Here is an 18,305-nt window from a genome sequence, read left to right as displayed (position 1 = left end):
GAGAAGGTGAGAGGGGCCAGTACAGCCTTTGCTTTACGAAGGGAGTTGCATTTTATTAAGATAAATGTTTTTATTTACTGATTTGCACTTCTGATGAATTGATTAGTTTTCAATCTGATGTGTTTTGTAGTTTCTGCAAAGTTCAGTCTATGGCAGAAGGAATTTGTCTCTGTAGTTGAAAGAAAGTACAACAATTTCCACTTTGTGCTTTTCCCGAATAGGTATTTTAATGCATTGATGGGTGTTTAACCCTTTTACATTTTATATCCTGTAAATCATATTTGTTATCATTATTTCTTTCCTAGGTAACCTGACATATGATATTGAGACCTTGAGTTTGAAGAAATATGATACTACAGGATCTGGTTTTAAAAGCAGTAGGTTTTTTTTTAAAAAAAAAGTTCCCAGTTTATTGGACATTTGTTGAAGATTGTGCGTAGGGAATAGGATTTTGGTTAGTAGGCGTGTCGGTATTAATTTTAAAGGCCACAAGTTGTTTCTCATAAACTCCCATCATAACATACAGGGTGTACGGCCCTCTATAAATCGAAACATGTTCTCTTGATAACTAGTTTAGTCCCACATGCACACACACACACACGCACATACACACACTAAATGAACCGCATATGAATAGTGATACTTTATTAATACTTCAGTGAATGATACGACCCCTGTTTTACATCGTTGGCATGGCGACAGAAAAGCGTAATAATAAAATACTGTAAACGCAGTTAAAAGTTTAAACTTTGCAAAAGATCACTTGTTGATCAATAAAAGTGGACTAAGCGGGTATTTAGCAGTAAAGTATACCCAATACTTATTTTGAATTGATGGTTTCTGACCCATATTATCATGGTTTTTATTTGAAACTTACGAGAGCTATAAGGAATAAACAAGTAAACATTCATATTTACTATACGACAATGAAGTAATTTGAATAATCAATGTACACAAATATAAAGCTACACCCGCTTCATTGGTTTTGGAACGCGTGGTTGGCGAGTTTAAGTTATGATATTTTACATTGTCAATGAATAAATTGAAAATACGTTTAAATAAATGTGTGAGTGTCATGGCTAACATAAATTACTGGCGGTGTTTTAGGGGAGTCAGTTTTGCCTTTTTAGTATTTTATTCAACTTATTTTGGAACCATTTTTCTTTTGACACCATTCCTCCCACTATTCTTTGTTGCACCGGTATTTACAAGGAATATAACAGATAAGATTATCTGGTGTTGGAAACTATATTTAGTGGTAAGTGTTTAAACTTATTTATTTATTTATTTGGGTTTTACGGCACACCAACACAGTATAGGTTATATGGCGCCAAACAGGACTACAAATTTAAACTATCTGAAGCACTTATTATATATGACACCATATACACGTATACAATTATTGATTTCAAAACTATACTAAACAATAAACTAGTAAAATGGTAGTAAAGATAGATATTTGGTGGCGCGTTCTGCTTGGAAGATCGATATTTCAAAAAAGGGCTCATCTCACACTACCTCACGTTGAAAGCATTGTCTCAGGGTCACGTACAACTCCTAATGTTGAAACACATTCCAGTAAAGTGTAATGACGGTAGGTCAAATACTTTTTGAGATACGAATTTATCTCTGAGGGACAGAAGGAACGACAAACGGATTGACCAACAAATGCAAATCTATATCAGCTCCACAGAAAAGTGGGAGCTTTAATAGCCTAACCTTTTTACAATGATAGGTTCGTTTAACCAACCACAAATAATACAACTGAATTATGTTGAGATGAGCCCCTTGCTTGCAGTTCATGCTTCATCTTATTCACGAATGTCTATTTCAACATCACAAGTTTGCACTCCAATAGATATCACCGATGCGCTTAAATAAATTAATATTACCTACAGCTTCGTCAGTTCTATTCTAAACATATAATTTGTCTACATAAAATGATTTTAAGCCAATAATTTAACCAAAGTAATTGTATATTTCGAAATAGAAACTAAATTTTCATAACTTTTACACTATACTGAGACATATCAGTAAACGTATTCTAAATTATGAATAAAAAACTTTCGCACAGTATCATGCATGCAAATGAATACAATATAGAAATTTTAAAGAGCATTTCCTGCTTAAGTTAAAAGCAGTTCCTCGTAACATTTAATAATGACTGTATTGAAATACTACTAGAATGGTTTTTTTACTCTTGTGCAATCCAGCGAAAACTCTTAACTAAAACTTTTATTAAGAGCACAACTGATATGAAAAATGAAAATGTTTAAACTAATATCTATGTGCGTCGTCAACACAGACAGATTCATAAACAATTAAACATTAGAAGGGTGGGGACGGAGAGGGATACGTAGTCAAATGTCAATAAATACAAGAAACTGGAAAAGGAAAAAGAGTAGAGCCTTAAAACTATTTTCAGGGATGAGGGAAGGTGTTAAAATAACAAAAGGAATATTTTACTGTTTTCTTCACATAGCGAAACAAATTTATAAAACATGCATGCAAATGGTGAAATGAGTAAAACAATAAATGCATTGGTATCAAAATTATATATAAAAAAGCAAAAGGGCCGGGCACATTAGCTGTAACACCATTAGAAGGGTGGTCTTTCCCGAATATTATAAAAATAATAGCATTACTTTTTCAGTCTTCAGATAAACGAGTATTTGAGTCTTTGCTTTCTAACTGTGTAATAAAATGTTTGAGTTCAAACAGAAGGGTAGCTTTACGAAAGGGAGATATCTTTGCACATATTTACTGTAATGCGTTCGTTTTCTATTTGTTTATATAATTTGTCAAAATCTGTATTATAAATCCACTCAGTCATACTTTCTTTTATTTACCTGTCTGTTTCATTTTCAGTCCCTTTTAGAAGTAATTTTCCAGACAAAGTTCAGAATATATGGAAAAGTTCCAAGTAATGAAGCAGCAAATCTGATGATAATGAATCACCGTACAAGGCTTGACTGGCTCTACCTGTTTTCATACCAAGTGAGACACGCCTCGGTCAGGCGCTACATCATCAGCATGAAAAATATTCTAAAGTTTTTGCCTGGTATAGGTTAGTATAAATACAATTTATAGTGCAAATATACACGTATAGCATTTTTAGTATCGCTAAACAGGTTGAGTATTTCAGAACAGAATGGCATTGGTATATAGTAATACATTTCTAAACATAATTGTCATCACATATAAAAAGATACATATGATTTAGTAGAATTCAGAGATCTACATAGAGGTAGGAGTTTTAGAAACGGATTTGTAGAGATTCCCAAAGCAAAGTTTACTGCACTACTTACAGTTCTGCTGCGTTAACTATTGATATACCTCCATAACATTTAGAAATATATTGCAAACCACGACAATATTCTAATAGCGATAACTGCACAACGAGAAAAAGAAAATGCTAAAAATGAATAATTTCTGCAAAAGTGATACAGCTCTTAAGTATTTATCTTCTCATTGTATGTTAAGTTATGACGAAATTGTAAATATTAATATGGCATTGAGGCCAATCAGAAATGTTTCTTTTTTCGATGGTCTTGAATGAAAAGACTGTTCAAGTTTACACCCTTGGTGGGATGAGAAGTTGTAAACATATTGCACAAATTATCTGTCCATATTCTTTAATATATAAGCATCTTAGAAATCAATGGTGCTTGATTTTATTTTCTGTTTTCACTTAATAATAATTGATTTAATACGGCGTATTCCTAGTTAATTTTGAACGTTAGGTGGCTATTTTGTACTGTCAGTGTATTCATCAATCATACTTAATTGATTATGTTCACAAAATCGGCACCAACTATACAAGACGTCGTGGCGTTCAAACCAAGCAATTATATGAGCCGCACCATGAGAAAACCAACATAGTGGGTTTGCGACCAGCATGGATCCAGACCAGCCTGCGCATCCGCGCAGTCTGGTCAGGATCCATGCTGTTCGCTAACAGTTTCTCTAATTGCAATAGGCTTTGAAAGCGAACAGCATGGATCCTGACCAGACTGCGCGGATGCGCAGGCTGGTCTGGATCCATGCTGGTCGCAAACCCACTATGTTGGTTTTCTCATGGCGCGGCTCATATGCAGCATATAGGTATCCACCTGATGACAGATGCTGAAATTGCTTTACAGAGCCGGTAGGTGGATTCCTAAATCGTTTGAAACACTGAAAGTTCAAACAAAGTATACAATTCCTGTATACTTATTGACACAATTCCTGTATAATTATTGACAAGACATTCGAAGACGTTGGTGTTTCAACAGTTTAGATATTACAGAATATAGGTATGCATCTTGTCACACATTAACAACCCGCGTCTCATCCTACCACGAGTGTTAATTTGACTATTCATTTTATTCAAGGTAATCTAAACAAACATATGAATAGCTTTAATGCCATATCGAAATTCAGTATTATAGTATTACAAAAAGATTATCAATATTTTAAATGCATGACCTTTGTAGAAATAATTCATTTTTAACAATTATTATTTCAAGTTGTCAAGTTATCGCTCAAAGAAAATGGCCGTGGTGTAAAATTTATTTCGAAATATTACAGGGACATATTAATAAGTTAACACAATTGTATAGTTGCCGGTATCCTTATGTATACTGGTATACTGATTCTGATCTGTTGTCTCTTAGTTATGCATCATTTATCCATTCCTGCTAAAGACCTGCTCCAGTCCTACCTTTTAACCTTAAATTGTCACTGAAAAAGCATGAAAATCCTGACTATGAACAGTGACGCCTGTCAAAATAGAGTCTATTTTATATAAAATTCTATACAAAATACCTGTGGTTTTGCGTGCTAAAGTGTGGCGCGTGACCGTTAACTGTTACCTATTGTAATCATGGGTTGCATACACACAATAGAATTTGAATAGTCGCGGAGCAGGGCTTTAAGGCGAAGGGTCACTGAAATGAGTTGACAGAAATTAGTAAGTATGAAGACAGTGATATTCGTGAAAAGCGTGTATGGTCGTCAGTCGCATTAGTATAACATAAAACAAGTAAGTACTGGTATGAAATACTGTTGGAAAAGTGCATGAAAACATTAAGTTATACTACAGTTTGAATATTTTGTGTAATATTTTCATTCATTTTTGTCAGGCTGGGCAGGGCAAATTGGCGGTTTTATTTTTCTGGACAGGAAATGGGAAGATGATCAGAGAACCATATCCAAATGTCTGGGAGTCTTCGAACACATCAATTACAAACCCCAGGTAGGGTGGTAAAATTATGTTTTCATTATAACATAGTGCTTTAAGATAGCTTTACACGTTTTGTTTATAAAATGGTGGTGTTTGATCGGCATTACGTCTGACCTAGAATAATGCCTGGTAGCCGTTTTACGGGTAGCATAAATGTTGCCGGGAATCTGTTATATGCCGTGTATTAAGTGTTAAACAGTCACTGCTAGTTTCTTTCGTAATGTTACTTTTGACAATAGACAGGTTTGATTTAAACTATTCCATGAACATCAAATAAGCAGCAATGTAAGGAATACAACTGACATTTGGCGAAATGTGAAATATTAATTAAGCACATGGACCAATCCGTTTATTTGGTTACTAGTATATGATGGAAAATAGGTTGATATATAACTATGAAAAGTTTCATTAAAACCTGCGAATATTACATCAAAAGTGCGATTTTCCCTTAGAAGCCCATTGGAAAAATTGACGGAAAAACACCAGTATTTTCAAGTATCAAGCACACGACCCTATCCTTTTCATGGCTGAATTTCCTGCGGATACAATGATACAATATTTGTTATTTGTTCCAATCGTGCAGAACTTTCTTAAACAGAAAAGTAAGTCAAGCGTGTTAAAGTTTGCAATAAACAACCGTTGACATGCATTCGCTGAGAGAACACCATGATGTCAAATTGCCGCATGACGTCTCGTGCATTACTACTCGGACGGATGGAGTTCATCATATCTTTTTATCATAATATTTCAATGAGCATTTCAGAATGAAATTAAGCAAGACCTTATTATTGTTTGATGTATGATTTACCACGGTCCACCGTTATATAACCACTCAGACTAATTAACGTCCGCGCGGTTCAGTTCCTACGCACCTGACCTCTGAACTGTGGTAAATAAAAATAAAAATCCTTTTAGGTTAAATGGAAGCAACTCACTTTGACCTTTTGAAAAAGTATATGGTATTACGCGTTGTATATTTACCATGTAAAGTGATCTCTCATTGGAGTAAAATACGTTGGATGTGTTTGAAAACTATCTTAATTATTTCATGACTACTGGCTAAAATTATATGGAATGATGCATTTTGTATGAGAAATATGCATGTTTTACCAATAGGGCATTTTCATGAAAAATAATAAAAAAAATACTGCCGGACTATGGGTAACCGAGTTCAAAGAGAAAAAAAGTGCCCAGAAGTGACCAGGTGCGTAGCTGCCTTTATGCAGATACGCAGTTGCGTAGTGAAAATCTGGCAAACATACACAATTAAACTGACTAATTTATTTGGTTGCAAAAAGAGGTCTATATCATGCAACGGAGATTGCCGTATACGCAATCATTGCTTACTTCATATTTGTTTGAAGTACAGTAAACTCCGGCTATAACGAACTCATCGGGACAAGCAAAATGTGTTCGACATAGCCTGAGTTTGTTATAAACATATAGCGAACATGTTCCTTATCTAGGAATTATGTGTATAGAAAACTTTTTTATGTAATTAGTTGATTTAACGTACATTGAAATTCACCAATTGTCTTTGTAGTTTTATAACAATTTAGGCAAAGTTTTGCAATTTAGTTCATTATCCTACTATTTGATTGCTTATTTTGTAATTTTGTGAAATATTACAATCATATGCCCTCTATGCTAACGGTTTAAAGAGGCAAAATTCTATAATAAAATTATAATACAATGTCAAAAATTGATAAAATGTTGGTTGAGAAATCGATTAAGAGACATTTCCAAGCCTAAAAGCTTTTAGGATATTTTGTATAACACTGCAGACGTAATTTTCACGCATAATAATTATTACGCTATTTTCAGATATCATAGATATATCTTATAATTGTACTTATCAGTTATTCCATGGTCCCAATGTTGTAGAAAATAAAATATAATAGAAATCAAATAATTACACCTAGTTAAATCCTACGCGTATGTATTGCCCAGGTCTGACACTGGTACAAGTCATACGATATTACATTCACAGCGAGATAATAATTATGATAAATATGTTCTTTCTTTACAATTGGTGATTACAGTTTTTTCAGTGACATAAATGGTAACTAGATTATATGTATTATATTTCAGAAGACCTTAAACAACGTTCTAATAAATTGTCAAATCAGGATTTCAGTGTAATACTTGGTTTAATATGTCGTTGAGTAATATGTCGTTGAGATATATCAACAATCACGCTATGGTTATGGTTTTAGTATTTTTTATGATTCAATATTGTTAGTAAAATGTCTACCCAATGCTAATGTTAAAGCGTGATTTTTTCGTACTTTCGCGCTTCGCCATTGTGATTTCGCGTTTCACCCTTCTCCATCATGAGCAGGCGATACGCGAAGCTCGGGATCACGATGGCAAAGCGCGAAATTATGTTGGCGAAGGGTGAGATCACGATGACGAAGAGTGAAATCGAGAATTTTCGTACTTTTTCGCATTGCCTTCGTGATTTTGCGCTTCACGATTCGCTCACATGCGCAGGTGATACGCGAAGAGATCATAATGGCAAAACGCGAAATTGCTGAAGTTTCGCGATCTTGCAGTTCGCCATCGTTATCTCGCGCTTTGCATATCGCTTGAGAAAGCGATGTATGAAGCGAGAAGCACGAGATCGCGAAATAATTTAAAAGGTGTAAGAAACATTTTGCAGAAAACGGGTTTAGTTGAAAAAAGATAAGTGAAATACCTATAACGAAGTTGACGTAATGTAGACGACGCTGACCTTTGCCGGAATGCCTTTCCTATGCAAGGTATCAGTTTCAGATTTGGTACATTTTTATCAGTATCATGAAACTTAGCATGTCTTTGTTGACTAGTCTAGTATTGAGCTTTGAGTAACGGCAAATTCCTTGTAACAGCTATCGTATATATATTAACAGACACATCTTTTGAATGATATATCCAACCATAATGATATTTTCAAAGTGTGTCACCACTAGCCATTTGTTTTGAATCACTAAACCAAAGATTGAACTCCAATATTACGCACATACCTAGTAAAATAAAACTTTTATATATATATATATAAACCACAAAGAATACGGTTTTCGTGCAATCGTTTTGCTTCAAATACTAGTACATGCTAACATTCATCATTTGCCGTTCTCACATTAATTAAGAATCAAGGGGAGGATACCCCAACCCCAATTACCTCTGCGTACTATGAAAAATGCACTAGCTACGCGCCTGGTAACGGTCACACTTCCTGCAGTTTTTCGATAGCTCTTGGACAGTTCTTTCATCCTGAGTAGGTGGCATCAAAAGTTTAAATGTAAGGAAAGGTCAATGACAGGAAACATTACAATGTGGGCCTATGGAAATTGACTTAGTTCCCTTTGACCTAAAAAGGAATGGCTTGGCTAGAGGAAATAGAGTCCAGAGAAAGGAATTGTTTTAGGCTAGTTAGTGTGGTGTTTGAAAATGTAGTATATGTACACGATATCCTGAAAAAATATATATATTTTTTGTTACCTATTTTTTCTCATGATGTACATGATGTTTGTTTGTCAAAAGTTTCTTCACGATACCTGTTTAGCAGATTACATTATTTCACCTCTTCGGTCAATATTGTCTTCTTGTAGAATATCACATCATATTCAGTGGCTGAAGAGTCAACAATTATTTCATTATATCAAATTTCTTTTTAGGCAAAATAGTAGAATCAATATTTGATCAAATGTAGTATCAAATGTAGTAGTTAAAATAGTCATAAGTATATCTAGTTACTCTTTCGTATCGGAAGCTTGCGGACCCTTTCATTTAAGATTTTACTTTTCCCTACATTTGATAAAGAGGCAAATCTCATATTTTTATGTTACTGTCGTCTGTTTTGATATTCATTTTGATAACACAAGTCAGCGAACACTATCAGGAAGCACTAAATATCGAACGTCAACGACGGACAGTAAAAAAACAACAACAACAAAACAAACGAAAAAACAAAACCAAATACTGTGCTATTTTTAGACATCACAGGGAGTCTGGTTGAAAGCGAACCACCCGTTGGACTGAAACAGGAAGCGTTGACCAATCGCTGGAGTCTTAACATATTCCTCCATGTTTGGATTTTGTTTCCTAGCTTCTCCTTTTACACAGGGGTGCTAAACAACCGAAAACAATATATGGTTCGGAGCCGAGCCAACAACGGGAAGGGCATGATTATATGATAATCACATTAGTCTCATTTGTTTTTGAACGGGTACATGATTCACCGTATGCGATACTTGTCGACTACGCTTTAGATACGTACGAGTATTTACTGCATTTGGACATTACTAACGCAACTATATATCTAAAATTCGGTTTGGATGACCACTAGCCGGGAATGCAATAACTAACACCATATGAAATATACTGGGCCAGCACGTGACCCCAAAATATATCAGAAACTTGTCGAAAGTGGTATTAATAGTTCTATATGTTTTAAAGAGAAAAATATTTATAAAAAAATATTTTGCAAAAAATAAAAAACACCTGAAGATACTGCTAATGGTATAGAAAGTATAGAAAATATTGTAAATAATTCATAAAATTAAGACAAAACTTAAGTATAAATGGTAATGTTTTTTGTTGTTATACTCAGCAATTTTTGTGTGATAACGTGTTTTTGTATCTTGCTTTTGTGACATTCTCGGAACGTTAGTTTAGCTCATTCCTGAACCAGCCGAGAAAGTCTAAACAGTTTTCATAGAACACGTTGTCTAAAGGACGTTTCCGATTATCAGTACGGCTGTACTACCAGCCTGAATTATTTTGATCCGCGCCATGAGAAATCCAACATAGTGGCTTTGCGACCAGCATGGATCCAGACCAGCCTGCGCATCGGCGCAGTCTGGTCAGGATCAATACTGTTCGCTTTCAAAGCCTATTGCAATGAGAGAAACCATTATAGCGAACAGCATGGATCCTGACCATACTGCGCGGATGCGCAGGCTGGTCTGGATCCATGCTGGTCGCAAAGCCACTATGTTGGTTATCTCATGGCACGGCTCATTTTGATATTGTAACATTTTAAGATGTGGAAATCATTGAGGTATGTATGCATTCATTTTCCTTTCCTGTATAATATACCTGTTACCCATTCATTCCCATTAGTTGGCTTAGAAATACTTCCGTTGTGTGCAAACTCACATTTTATATATTGTTTAGACTAAATCACATATTGGGAATTATATTTCTTTGCTTTTGGAATAAATTGGCGCATTATGATTCCTGTGGTCTGTGCACTTTGCATTTTTTGTTTGTTTCTATAGTTACTGCCCTCACACAGAAAACACATTCCTTGGGCTTGTTATTGCCCTGTAGGCGGCACTCATGTAAAATATTAAACTCCGCCAAATAGCGGGGTCTTTTTGAATATGGGTCTCACTTATCACATGATGTGGCTTATTTTAATTTGGGAGGGTTTTCTTCCTGCCAAAATACCGGAAACATTTGAAATATGTTATAGAAATACATGGAAAATACTGAATATAGATTCGGTTCTTCTCAAATGCATTGTCTTTTAAATTAAGGAAGAAACCTCTGTGCACTCACTGTACTTTCCCCCACAAACAATAGAATAGCTGTCGGAACGTATAGATGTGTGTTTTGTTTAAATATAACCCTATTTACATGAATGATTTTTAAGTAAAAGTAAATCAAATCACTGCATAAAAATTCGGTTCTGTATAGAGTACATAGAACCCCTCTAAACCGAACAGCACTGAAATCAAAGAAAACTTTCAGTTTCCAGTTTAGAGAGGTATTTTTAGATACAAAGAATTTATATTAAGCTTTGAAAAGGTAACCCTTTTCAGCGGTTCTGGTTTAGAGGCGTTCCGCTGTATAACAGCCACTGTTATATAGTTTAAGTCGATACAGATAAATACTTGAAAGCTCTGCACCATGTTCAAATGACCTAGACCCGTATTCAACAACGTTTAAAGTTTGTCATTTAGACCGCAAGTATTCAGATTGCTATAAATTCATGTTTAGTTTATGTACTGATGGTATTCTGTGGAATTGTCGCGGCAGAATTGGAATTTTCTGAAGCGGCAGAACTGGAATTGTGTGTAGCGGCAGAATCGTCTGTAGTGACTGAATCGGAATTGTCTGTAGCAGCAGAAGTGGAATTGTCTGTAGCGGCAAATTGGAATTGTCTGTAGCGGCAGAATTGGAATTGTCTCTAGCGGCGGAATTGAAATTGTCTGTAGCGGCAAATTGGAATTGTCTGTAGCGGCGGAATTAGAATTGTCTGTAGCAGCAGAATTGGAAGTGTCTGTAGCGGCAGAATTGGAATTGTCTGTAGCGGCAGAATTGGAATTGTCTGTAGCGGCGGAATTGAAATTGTCTGTAGCGGCAGAATCGTCTGTAGTGGCTGAATTGGAATTGTCTGTAGCGGCAGAATTGGAATTGTCTGTAGCAGCAGAATTGGAATTGTCTGTAGCGGCAGAATCGGAATTGTCTGTAGCGGCGGAATTGGAATTGTCTATAGCGGCGGAATTGGAATTGTCTGTAGCGGCAGAATTGTCTGTAGTGGCTGAATTGGAATTGTCTGTAGCAGTAGAATTGTCTGTAGCGGCGGAATTGGAATTGTCTGTAGCGGCAATTTTGTCTACAGCGGCGGAATAGTCTGTAGCGGCAAAATTGTCTGTAGCGGCAGAATGCACATTCATGCAGAGATATAAGAATTACAGATCAAAACGAAAATTCAACATATAAAGTATTCGTCTGAATTGCGGACTTTAAACGTTAAGGAGTGTGACAGTAAAATGTGTTTTGAGCAAATATCACATGGACAGCCCGAAATACTCAAAATATCATAACGACGGAATGCAATGTAGTGCAATAACCTTTTAACAATAAAACATTGACAGGAGATGATATAGAATAAATTAGTTTGTTCTACATGTGAAATAAGATATCAGCATATTTACATTTTTACTCGTTGTTATGTTATTCGTACAAACATTTCGTAAAGCACTTTTGAACGTGTACATGTGCATGAAAAGAGTGCTATATGAATGTGGTATAATAATAATAATAATAATAATAATAATAATAATAATAATTTCACTTATTGTTCACACTTTGAATGATATTTAGATCTTAAACTGAAACAAACAGTTATACTCTTTTCATTAATTTTGCCTTTTTCAGATCAGAACCTCCTCTTACAGTCACAGCATGTGAGATTATTAAAAGAAACTTGAAATTAGTGAAATAAGATAACATTGCAAAGTGTTGATTTTTAAATACAAATTTTGCAACAAGTATTATCGAACTAAGCAGTTCAGATCAGAGGAGAAGTTTTGCATATGCTGTAATTAATTAAATGTATAAATACCAACCTCTTTAATTGCGACAAACATTTCTTTTTACATGATTTTGTCTCGGGTGATCTTGTCTGAAATAGTTTTAAGTGCAGAAATATAACTTTATAGAATGATTTCTGTTTTATATAAAACCTTTGTCATTTTCAGATCTTGCTGTTTCCAGAGGGTACGGATCTAACCGAGACTACAAAGAAGCGCAGTGACGCCTACGCTGAAAAATATAACCTACCAAAGTATGACTTTGTGCTGCATCCAAGAACCACAGGATTTACACATTTTGTACAAGAAATGAAAAAAGGTTTGCTTAAAAATGGCTGAGATTAAAGATTAAAAGGAGGAAACATCGTAGTGAAACAAAGAGCATATGAATTAAGAAATAATACGGCCCAACAGCGATTTATCGTTGAATAAAATCATTGTTTTGAATTCAGAAGCGAAGGAATTATATCACGAGTGATATAATAATATGCATCTGAACGTCAACAATATTCAAGAGAAAATTACTGTTTGTGATACGTTGTTTAGATTCTAAAACACGTTATTTAGGTTCTACATTCTTGACCATATCCAGCAAATATTTGCCTTTTCTGTAAGGTTTTCATTTCAAATGCGCCGCTAAGACGTTTGACGCTATGACGTCATAACTGTGACGCACAAACACTGATTTTGTTTCATGATAACACATTATATAGTTCCCGACTTTGTTTAATAGGACAATATATCAGGTCTTGTTAGAAAGTGAGATAACGAACAAAATTTCGATCTTGAATTGGCCAAAATTGCCATATATTACATTGTTGATATTTTAACTTGAGGTATTTAAGGTTCAAATCTTGGCCAGAACTCACAGAAAAAGGCAATGATCAGCGTCAAATAAGAAGTTTCAAAATAAAGTGAACAATTCTTTCATTTCCATGCGATCACTAGAGTACTCTATAGGTAAATATTCAATACTTTTATGTCTGTTACCTTTTAACTCATTCACACACACATCAGAGCTACTTTTGGGTTCAATGACTGTGTATTAAGCATTAGATATCTGAAAGAGTCACTGTCATTGTACACTGTCATTGAACCCAAAAGTAGCTCCGATGTGTGTGTGAATACAAAAATCAGTTTCGTTTTTATTTCAGATGAAATACTGGACTGTATCACAGATATAACTATAGCTTATCCTGGAATAATTCCGCACAGTGAAATAGACATAATCAAGGGCAACTTTCCGTCGGAAATTTGTTTCTTGATTGACTGGTATCCTAATAAAGAAATACCAATGCACAAGGATGACCTTGACAATTGGTGTAAAGAAAAATGGAGTAAAAAGGAGGCAGTCCTAAGAGAATTTTATGAAAAGAAGTCATTTGAGAGAGCCGGGGAGGAGCTTTATACAAATGAAAGTTTAATCGCAGCATTGTCTTTTTATAGTTGGACGATTTGGACAATATGGCATGTATTTATTACGTATATGCTGTGGTGTTACCCTGTGTTATGGTTATATGTTATTGTGTGTACCATAATGTATGTCTGTGTATCAAAATACACGCACGGATTTAACTTGCTTATTGCTAAAACAATGAATATTTGATAAAATCTATGTATTAACTACCTAAGCTACCCTTTATGTTTGTACGTGAACGTATTGATGGTAATTCTTATACATTCTCGTGGCTGTATTGGACGCATGTTCGTTATGCATAAACATGTATTAAACAATGGAAATGCAGCCTTTGATAAATGTGTATGTATGCATTCTGTTGGTCTATTTTTGCGTGCAGCTATTATATATTTGATTTTTTAACGACCCGCTTTATAGTTACAGCTGACCAAATTGTTAGACTATGAAATGTTTATTTCAATCCAAGATTTTTTCCCGATTACTTTCCCATTTGTGATCATTACTAAAGACTATTTTTGACCATAACATGACGGGTTAAAATGTTAGACTTTTGGTGATTTTTATCAATGACTTGTAGTGTTCTTTACACTTTTCTGTATTTGAACAATAATAATACACTGTTTTTCTTGTATTCTATAGTTTAGGATCCTCCAGTGTTTTCAGGTGTTCATGTAAAGACGTAAAGAAGTTGTTACTATGTTATGGAAATTTTCAGCATTTTACGGAGAAAATATCAGGTAATTCAACTGGTCTACCACCAGTCAGCCCTTAATTACCTCAACATTCTCTTTATTTGAATACTGTTTATACAGAATTCATTGACTGAGGTACTTATTTTCTCAGGCGTTTCATTTACTCATGTACTTATTAAAAAGCTGTATATTTGTTGAAATTATATGTGAATTATTTAAATATGATCCTTAAACACTTTATAGCATGTTCCAGATTATATAAATGGTAAAAGACTGATGTACTTAACCATTGTAATACACACATATACTTTCACGTCTTATAAGTTACTGAAGAATAAATATTGGACAAGTGTATAACTATTAGAGAAATGAATAATATTAGAGAAGTGCATAATTTAAGAGAAGTAGAACTTATATTATCTGTCTCTTTAAATTCACAGTAATATGTCAATTAAATATAGTTTGTTACAAGATTTATTACAAGCTACTTTAATATATTTTGACATATTTGTTGTTATATTTATGTTTTTTGTTTTAATGTATAACAAGGACAGTCCCAAACATGTAACGTATTCTTTTTATTCATATTTTACATTGCATAAAATTGTAAAGATGTCCACTTAAACCGTGACAATAATGGAAAATAACAGAATTTGACAAGACTTACACCTAGCAGATATTTGTCTTTAACTAAAATACATTTTCTACAAAATTGATACAGCGGGTTAAATAATCTACCTCTTTGGGTTTATGTATTTTTTGTAAACAAAACATTGCTAGAAGCTAATCATAAAATTTAAAAGTGCAAAGTTTTCTGTAATTATCAATTTTTCTTTGCTGCAGTTCGTTCTGTTAGCCTGTTGATTTTGCAACACCATTCACGTCAGTAAGCAACGTATAATAGTAACATTTATTATGATATAACATTGTGAAGACTCGTTCAAAGAAATAATATACTAGTACACGTTGTTTCCAACATACAGAATGTACAGACCGAACTTAGCTGGTTTCATAGACTCTCTACAATCGCCACATGAAAATTTAAAAAGAAGCTTTGTAACCAGGTATATTTTGGATATTCATGAAAAAAAGTTTGGTACACACGTTGACTGTTTCGCAGTTTTGTAAATATCTAAAATCTAAAATTTGCTCGCTCTATTTTCTTGTATATTTTAAATATGACATGCTATATGACAAAAATTACACAAGCTCTGAATCCTGTCTCTAATAATAGCTGATACTTGTAGGTTATTAGGTCTGTACCGAGAAATATGCATGAGTTCTACAGCGGAAATATTGCGCGACTTTAGGAGCGCAATATCATTCCGCGAAAGAACAATTGCATATTTCTTAATGCAGATCAAAACTTTTTTTATATGAGCCGCGCCATGAGAAAACCAAGATAGTGGCTTTGCGACCAGCATGGATCCAGACCAGCCTGCGCATCCGAGCAGTCCGGTCAGGATCCATGCTGTTCGCTAACGGTTTCTCTAATTGCATGGTGCGGCTCATATTACATACGCATATACATTTCTTCTTCCGTTAATGTACGGGGCTCACTCTGGAGCATTGTTGTACATAGTGAATGTACAAAGTAGATGTGACGTACGCGCAATTGATGTGCATTATAAAACTATTTACAATATCTGCGGGGTGCTAGCTTGTCACCAAACCATTCTTGAAGGCCACCAAGCTGGGTGCAATGGCAAGGTGCTCTGGCATCTGGTTCCACAGGCGTACAGCTGAGGGAAAGAAAGAGTGTATGAGGTACTAATAGTCTGTTCTACAGAATGGCACGATGGAACGGAGGGTATGTCCTCTTGTAGTTGCCGATGTATGGTGCAAGTTCTGTGGAACTGTAACGTCAATGTGCCCATGTACTATACGGTACATCATACAAAGCTTTGCCTGTTGCCGTCGATGTTGTAGGGAAGGCCAGCCTAGGTCAGCAGTCATCTGCATGGAGCTGCTTGTAGTGTGGTAATCCCCCTTGACGAACCGAGCGGCACTGCGCTGCACAGCTACAAGTTTCATTTTCTACTGTAATTTATCGGAGTTTATAAATGATTGTTTTTTTCCGAATAACACTTGCCCGAATAGTTTGCTAAATAAATTACGTGGGTCTTACTTCAAAGACAGATAAGAGGTTATGAGAAATAGTAATAAATTCTTAGACAACAGGAACCAGGATATGTATAGCAAGTGTGGGATCCCACTACATGTAAATATACAAGCATGAACTAGTACAAAGTAGTGCGTGTACCGAAGGTTTTGGCATTTTATATGACGGATACTATGAAAAATGTTGCTTGAAAAAGCTGAAATGTTGAAAATTTCCCCAGCTTATATTGTCAACTAAATTGTGCCGACGTCTACAAAAACACAAACCACAAAAACCTACGTGAATGTTATCATTAATTTTAAAAAGATAAAATTGCACATTGTTTTATCACTAAAGCATTAATCAAATCTAGTTGTATTTCCTCTTGTGATAAGTTTTACATTCGTTTACATTAACATTACAAAAAAAAAAAACAACAACAACTAGACTTATCACAAATAATGACTTTATCTGCACGTCTCCCTTTATTTGTTTTTTATTTAGAGAATCGCATACAAGAGCTTGAACAGTGGTCCAGTCGTAGAACCAGAGATAGTGAGTTTGAGTCCGCGCTCCTCTAACTATAAAGAAGAACTAACATTGGGAAAAGGGTCCCGTGTATAGGTGCTGTACAACTGGCACGCTAAAAACAGGGAAGTTTCTTGAGTATCATGACTATCCTTCCACTAACACACTTCTAGAAGAATCAACTATAATATGAGTTATATGAGTTATCGATGGCGATTATAAATAAACTAAAACAAACAAAGAGAGGGCCAAGGACTTAATTGCAGCTTCAGGGCTAAGCCGTTTGTACAGTTTAGTTCCAACATATAAGGTCATAAGCTAACTTGGAAGACAATTAGCTATAAGATCACATCAGCATTTGTTATAGTTGATAGGAAGACAGTACAGATTTGACAATAAGTTTTCAGTAGTTAAAAATATGTTTTAATTTAATTGCAATCTGACTAAAGTACATCTCCTATTACGCTACGCATAGGATCTGAAAACGACCTATTCATTGCCTCGTTCTGACGGCCCTTTCACTAGCCAATCAGAGGCTAGCTTACAACATCTTGCAAATCTACCTGTAGCATTGACTTTCGATATTTACAATTCTTATGTCGTAATGTATCAGATAGCCGGTAAGCTCAGTCGGTAGGCCACTTGCTTTGTAAGCGAGGGGTCCCGGGTTCGAGTCCTGGGATAACTGCATATTTTTCTTACTCTTTGACAATCGAACAAGTCGTCTGACTGGATAACATAAAAATAGCAATAGTGGAAATCCAAAATATACAGAAGACGAATGTGAATGGGTCGTTCTCAGATCTTCGTTTAGAAGATCAAGTACTTTAGTCAGATTGATTTAATTGTAAGTTCTTATCATTTTGTTTTGCTAATAAATGTTTAAAATATTGTTTATTTATACTTCAATAGAAATTTACAAACAGCTTTAGGAATATACTGATAAGTTTTTATTATTTTACTATATTCAGTGACTTTAAAGTTTAGTAATATTTCTTTGAGGAACTTATGAATTATTTGAACATTTATATATATA

General features: G+C 34.8%; 1 protein-coding gene across 2 annotated transcripts; it reads left to right on the top strand.

The window, feature by feature from the left end:
• Positions 1 to 913: 913 nt before the first annotated feature.
• Positions 914 to 17,185, top strand: LOC123540585 (lysocardiolipin acyltransferase 1-like). 2 transcript variants are annotated; one of them, XM_053545865.1, is made up of 5 exons: positions 914 to 1,258; positions 2,869 to 3,067; positions 5,124 to 5,236; positions 12,700 to 12,785; positions 13,686 to 13,817. In XM_053545865.1, the coding sequence occupies exons 1-5, from the start codon at positions 1,034 to 1,036 to the stop codon at positions 13,687 to 13,689; spliced, it is 627 nt and encodes a 208-aa protein (XP_053401840.1). In that variant the 5' UTR covers positions 914 to 1,033; the 3' UTR covers positions 13,690 to 13,817. The 2 variants fall into 2 exon arrangements, with proteins under 2 accessions (XP_053401840.1, XP_045181659.2); XM_045325724.2 differs by having other exon boundaries at positions 925 to 1,258; positions 12,700 to 12,850; positions 13,686 to 17,185.
• The last annotated feature ends 1,120 nt before the right edge of the window (positions 17,186 to 18,305 follow it).

Source organism: Mercenaria mercenaria, chromosome 1, assembly GCF_021730395.1.
Source record: "Mercenaria mercenaria strain notata chromosome 1, MADL_Memer_1, whole genome shotgun sequence".
Lineage (NCBI taxonomy): Eukaryota > Metazoa > Mollusca > Bivalvia > Venerida > Veneridae > Mercenaria > Mercenaria mercenaria.
The sequence above is the reverse complement of the archived record's forward strand: the minus strand, read 5'-3'. Positions and strand labels throughout refer to the sequence as shown.